At 39.3% G+C, this 5,646-nt stretch overlaps 1 protein-coding gene and 2 long non-coding RNA genes across 3 annotated transcripts in view; 1 reads left to right on the forward strand and 2 right to left on the reverse strand.

Annotated features, from left to right (window-relative positions):
• The first annotated feature begins 2,601 nt into the window (after window positions 1-2,601).
• On the forward strand, window positions 2,602-4,369 carry LOC117948344. The gene is made up of 2 exons (XR_004657416.1): window positions 2,602-2,656; window positions 4,311-4,369. It is a non-coding gene; the product is annotated as an uncharacterized LOC117948344 (long non-coding RNA).
• The window catches only part of LOC117948343, a 22,224-nt gene continuing 20,857 nt past the window's right edge, over window positions 4,280-5,646 (reverse strand). The window contains exon 3 of the long non-coding RNA XR_004657415.1: window positions 4,280-4,712. This is a non-coding gene — a long non-coding RNA (uncharacterized LOC117948343). The remainder of the gene's footprint in view (window positions 4,713-5,646) is intronic.
• The window catches only part of sdf4 (stromal cell derived factor 4), an 8,885-nt gene continuing 7,518 nt past the window's right edge, over window positions 4,280-5,646 (reverse strand). The window contains exons 7-8 of the mRNA XM_034877939.1: window positions 4,923-5,282; window positions 4,280-4,835 (exon numbers count right to left, since the gene is read on the reverse strand). Coding sequence (XP_034733830.1) covers window positions 5,106-5,282 — 177 coding nt within the window. The 3' untranslated portion in view covers window positions 4,280-4,835; window positions 4,923-5,105. The remainder of the gene's footprint in view (window positions 4,836-4,922; window positions 5,283-5,646) is intronic.

A 5,646-nucleotide genomic window follows, 5' to 3' on the forward strand; every position in this document is an offset into this window, starting at 1 on the left:
TTTTTGGGAAGATTATTTGAATTACAATTATTGAATTTAAAAAACAGTAAAACACCTACCAACTGTAGACGTTCCTCCAATACTTTTCCCATTTGAACTTTTCTTTTTGTCTTTCAGACAAAAAAAGAGTTTACCTGCACGTAACGTGCAAAATAATCGTTTTTCTCGCCTCTGTTCTTGGGATCATTTTCTAATCGCAATAACAATTTTGATTAATTGCACAGCCCTAAAATCTAAAGTCCAGCGTCGCCGTGTAAACCAGCCAAGCTGGTCTCTCTGTGGAGCCAGAACCCCTGAAGCGGCACAGTCTCACCCCCGCTAGTCACGCTTTTCCAGACCCTCCTCCAAGCGCCCTGGAGGAGAGGGGCTACTCCACACAGCATTCGGAAGGAACTGGTTTTGCTGGAACGTGTACATTTAAAAGTACATTTAGTCGTCAACAGAAAAGTCAGATTGGACAGATAGTCTAGCTAGCTGTCTGGATTTACCCTGCAGAGACCTGAGGACCAGGTAACCATAGTCCTCAGATTGGACAGATAGTCTAGCTAGCTGTCTGGATTTACCCTGCAGAGAGCTGAGGACCAGGTAACCATAGTCCTCAGATTGGACAGATAGTCTAGCTAGCTGTCTGGATTTACCCTGCAGAGACCTGTGGTCTAGGCAACCATAGTCCTCAGAAATCAGCCGCAGGTTAGAACGCCGACACAAAGGAAGCCCCAGACCCCGGATATCCGACCTAGATGAGTGAAATTCTGCGTATTTTCCAGCGGCAACGCAGCAAAGCCAGAGATAAAATATCAAGGACAGACTACACCACCAACTACCCGTCGCCTTCCAACAAATGTTGACCCTGGCAGTCCTTTCAAAACAATGCTGTCTATATGTGGAAATGTTTTTTATTTTTTAAAACCGAAATTTTCAAAACACGAGAGCTTTTCGTGTTCAGCGTGAGCGTTGTCGTGTAAACGTAGCCTGAAGCGCCGCATGCAGACCAAATAGAGACCGAGACCAGAGACGAGCACAAGCTCATCACGGGTGGCTGTGATCACACTTTTTACTTTCCTTTACCATCCAGTCCTTCTTTCTCTTATTATTTCAGATCAAATCATCATAGAAGGTAATTCTATTTTAATCCTGGTCAGTTTCTTTAAAAATCTACTTTGTTGTTGTTGCCTACATCAGGTAAAGAGTCTGCGAGTATCTGACCAGTGACACATGTATCGTTGTGTTGGCTCTGACTCCAGTACGCTAGATTTTGAAATGACACAATAAGCTAATAATTCAGCTTTCATTTCAGGGTATTTACATCCACAGCAGATGAAATGAGTAGGAATTGTAGCCCCAAGATGAAACTTCTATTACTACTACAGACTGCAATGCTAAGTTGATCTTTAACATGTTAAGCCCCACATTCATCCATCCATCTTCATCCGCCCCAAATTTATTTCATTTAATTGGAAAATGAGTGTTGATAAACTTAACTAACCGAACGCTGCTCTCTAATTATTAATATTGTCATCCTTGTGTGTTTGTGTGAGTGTATGTTACACTTGTGTTCTACAGAAATAAGAAAAAGAAAGCTATTTACTGTATAACGCTATGTTACTGTGTCCTTCAAATGTCTTCAGGTTAATTGACTTGATTATATTTATATGTTTAGTATGTTGAATGATGCAGTACAATTCAGGGTAGAATGGTGTATTTAGAGGCGATTGTCGTATATTTTACAGTTTACAAGTTATTCTTAAAGTGGCGATGTGTGAGACAAGGAGTAGCATTCAGGGCAGGCTCGAAAAATACTGCAGCTGATTTTCTGTGCTGACAGATTATTTATGTTGTGTTTAATTTGTACGATGATTTGGGGAAAATGTAAAAGCTCTTTGTCTTGTGAAGTGGTGTCTGTGAAGTAAAAGCGTGCACATAAAAATCTGATTGGCTATCAAACTAAATTATCATGTCACAGCCATTTAGATTACAACTGTAATATTCACAGTAATGCATTTGAATTGGGAATAATCCAACCTGACAAAGATCATTTATGAAGATTGATGTTGAGTATGTAACCGCTTCTAAACAAATGAAACGATGGTTGTTCTTACAATCCTGCTGTGTTGTCAAGTGCTCCATTACATATAACACACAGTGAACCTTAACCCGTATATACGCAATAAAGTCTTCTCAAAACAGAATGATTACAACTGAAGAATCTTTTTAAATGAACAACCTCATATACATCCAACTTAAATTCTGAATTAAAATGAGAACTCCGATTCAGGTCTGCACCTATTGATTGTTTTCATCATCGACTAATCATCTTAGTTTCTGGTGAGAAAACTGTTCTCGGAGTCCAAGCTGTTACAAATATGTTCTGTCTGTCAGTCCAAAACACAAAGTTCTGAATGATATAAAACAACATTTTTAGAAGCCACAACCAGAGAGTGTAGAGGTATTGTTGGCTTTTAAATTACCTAAATGGTTGAATATCAAAATATTTGCCAATTAATTCTTTTGTCAACTAAGGGTAGCTCTAATTCACGGATTTAAACTTTGTTCTTAAAAGCACTGATGACAAAGGGCTGACAGAGATATATATATATACACACACACACACACACACACACACACACACACACACACACACACAGTATATATAGACGTGACATTAGTATAAATAAGAGGGTGTAAGGGGAGATAAGGTACGGAATTGCCCTTTTCTGCCTTGACTGTAGGGGAAAGTGAGGAGATAAACGAGACACACCGGTCAGTTGGAGGAGGCGAAAGAAACTAAGAAAGGATGCATGGAGGACATCACTAAACATTACTTTTGTTACTTTAAAGCTTTAGTGCGTAACTCCTTTACATTAATGAAGGTGTGTTACATTTTACAGGCCATTGCCAAATGAGTTGCTCCAAAGCTTATGAAGACTATCAGCTCCACACAACTCTCTCTGGATCTCTCAGCATGGCGATGTTCAGAAAATGATGTAGTCTGGCGAACGTCACACGCAGAAACTCGAGGAAAGATGATTAGATCTTCTGATGAGTAAATTAGTTTGTTTTTTTCATTCCTCCGTGCCCTCTTTGTCTAGTAATAAGTAACCGCAGGTGGGGGTGCGCGATCACGGTAGGCTTGCCGACAGTTTATAATGTGGTTTTAACTACTTTAACTGGAGTAAAAGATCTGATTACTTTGGGTTTCGGAGCTCCCTGTGGGGTCATTTTGGGGTTTTTGCTATCTCCTGACATTTGTTGCTTTGATCTGCAGTGATAAATGGACTGCACTAATCTTACATATCTACTCAAAGCTCTTCACACACTCCAGGGCCCACTCACACACATTCATATACTGGGGGCTTGCAGCCCTAAAGAATAACTAAGCACTAAAGAAAGCCAGGCGCACCTTCGTTGATAGAAATCTTTATTGTTGTTGAATTTGCATTACATAATTATTTATTTTTAAAGCTGTGTCACATTCTGTTACCATGAATCTTATCTTACAATCCAAACAGGACCAAGGACAGAGAAACCTGTAGCAGGATCCAAACCTTCAACAAAACGGTTGCCCATGCATTTGAATACAAGGTACAAGTGCACTTGTATTGATTAACCAAAAACATTCAAACTGTAGTCAACAGGTAAATATGATGATGGTGAGCTAGCCACCGTTGTGAACCAACACAAGGACACAAAGACCAGCCTCCTACACGAGCAAGGCAGAAACAAGAACAAAGCAGGGACATGGTCTAAGATTACACTGGTCAAATAAATAAATTCATCTTTATCCACATCTTAACAGGAGCATGAATTCGATTGCTTTAAGTCAACAACTAAACAATAGACCTTTGCATACAGGAGACATTTTGACCACACACACGAGAAATTAATTATATCGTGAACCCTCATGTTGTCCTCGGGTCAAATTGTCCCGTTTTCCTATATCAATGTTCTTTTTAATTACCCAAAATAACATGAAAACAAATTGAAGACTTTTTGAAATAGTATTGAGTAAAAGTTGACATATTCCATCAACATACATTCCTTTAATTTTAGTCTAAATAATTCCTAATTTCTGCTTTTCTAATTCAAACATCAGGTATAATTTCCTTTAAATGAGGTTTATATACTATAAATTACAAAAATAACTATAAAACTAAAGTTAATAAGTTAGTGTCACATAGTGTTAATTCCACAAAAAAAAGTGACAAACATTTTTTTTTTTAAAGTGACAAAAACGTAAGAAAAGGTTAAAAACATTGATTAAAAAGTGTCAAAAGTGTTGATTTTCCATTTTAACGGGAAGACAACACAAGGGTTAATGTTATCAGTGACACCTGTGCTTCACTTTCAGTAAGTCAAAATGTCTGCTGGGGAAAAAGGCACACTGTTCTTATATATTACTCTGACAATAACTTGTTAATGAAAGTCTGCTAAGAAGGATCACTGCACGTTATTAAAGCAGTTTGTATAATTGACCTCCATTTTGTTTACCCTGTTTACAAGTAGGACGGATAACTGACATCTGTAATGCAGACTAGTGGAACTGTACTCTGTTAATGCCAATCCCATTTGGAATTAGGGAAGATTCCAGTAATTAGCTCTTTATTCTATTTCTCTATAAGGGGTGTTCCCTTGAAGCAGCATTATATATATATATTTTTTTACTTTTCTCTAAGACAGAGGCATTTGTACTGTACAGAATTCATATTTACACGCTAGGACGACATCCCGCAGAACAAATGGTCTCTCTCGCCACCGCACCAGGAACGGAAATATCTAGTCGGGGCTAAAACACACAATATCTCACACACACACACACACACACACACACACACACACTCACACAAAAAAAAAAAAAATCACACACAAACAATATCACACACACATTCACACAAACACACACACACACACAATATCACACGCACCCATGTTAAGTGAGATGGCTGAAGAGAGGATGTATTAGTTGGGCTCAGCAGTGAAAGAGGCCGTGAACTGTCCACTAGAACATCCAATCATTAGTTTGGCTCACCTCGTCCGGCGTGTCCCTGAAGCAGATGGAGGGTGTCGCCCTGCTTTGCTGAGCGGACCGAGAGAGGAGGAGTCGTTCTTCAGAACTCCTCGTGAACATTCCGGGCGTAATCCATCAGTTTGCTGCCCGTGAAGTATTCGCTATACTTGAGAATCTCGTCCAGCTCCAAATTATGATTCTGGTTTTCATCTGCGACGGCAATCATCTGCTTGGCCTCGTTCAAAGCGTTGTGCTCGTTCATCGGGTCCATGTACTCCTGTACGTGGCGTAAGAAGGACAGGGAACATGACGGTCATTCATAATCAAGGACGGGGAACATAGCGGTCATTGATAATTGCGTGTCAATTCAATAAACATTCATTAGCATTTTTGAAGAAAAAAAAAAGAAAAGGTGTTTATGAGCCCGAATGACAAATTTAAAATAATTTAGCAGTAGGGCTGGGTACCAAACTCCTAACTTTTTAGGCATAGACCAAATGTCCTCCTTAGTCTCAAAAAATGCCTCATCATTCAACACCCACATCAAATCCCTAAGGAGTAATCTTATCACCGACAAGGTCTGTGATTGGCTGTCTAACATGTCGTAGAGGCAGGCATATGTGTGTGTGTGTGTGTGTGTG

The sequence above is a fragment of the Etheostoma cragini genome, chromosome 7, assembly GCF_013103735.1.
Source record: "Etheostoma cragini isolate CJK2018 chromosome 7, CSU_Ecrag_1.0, whole genome shotgun sequence".
NCBI classification, from domain to species: domain Eukaryota; kingdom Metazoa; phylum Chordata; class Actinopteri; order Perciformes; family Percidae; genus Etheostoma; species Etheostoma cragini.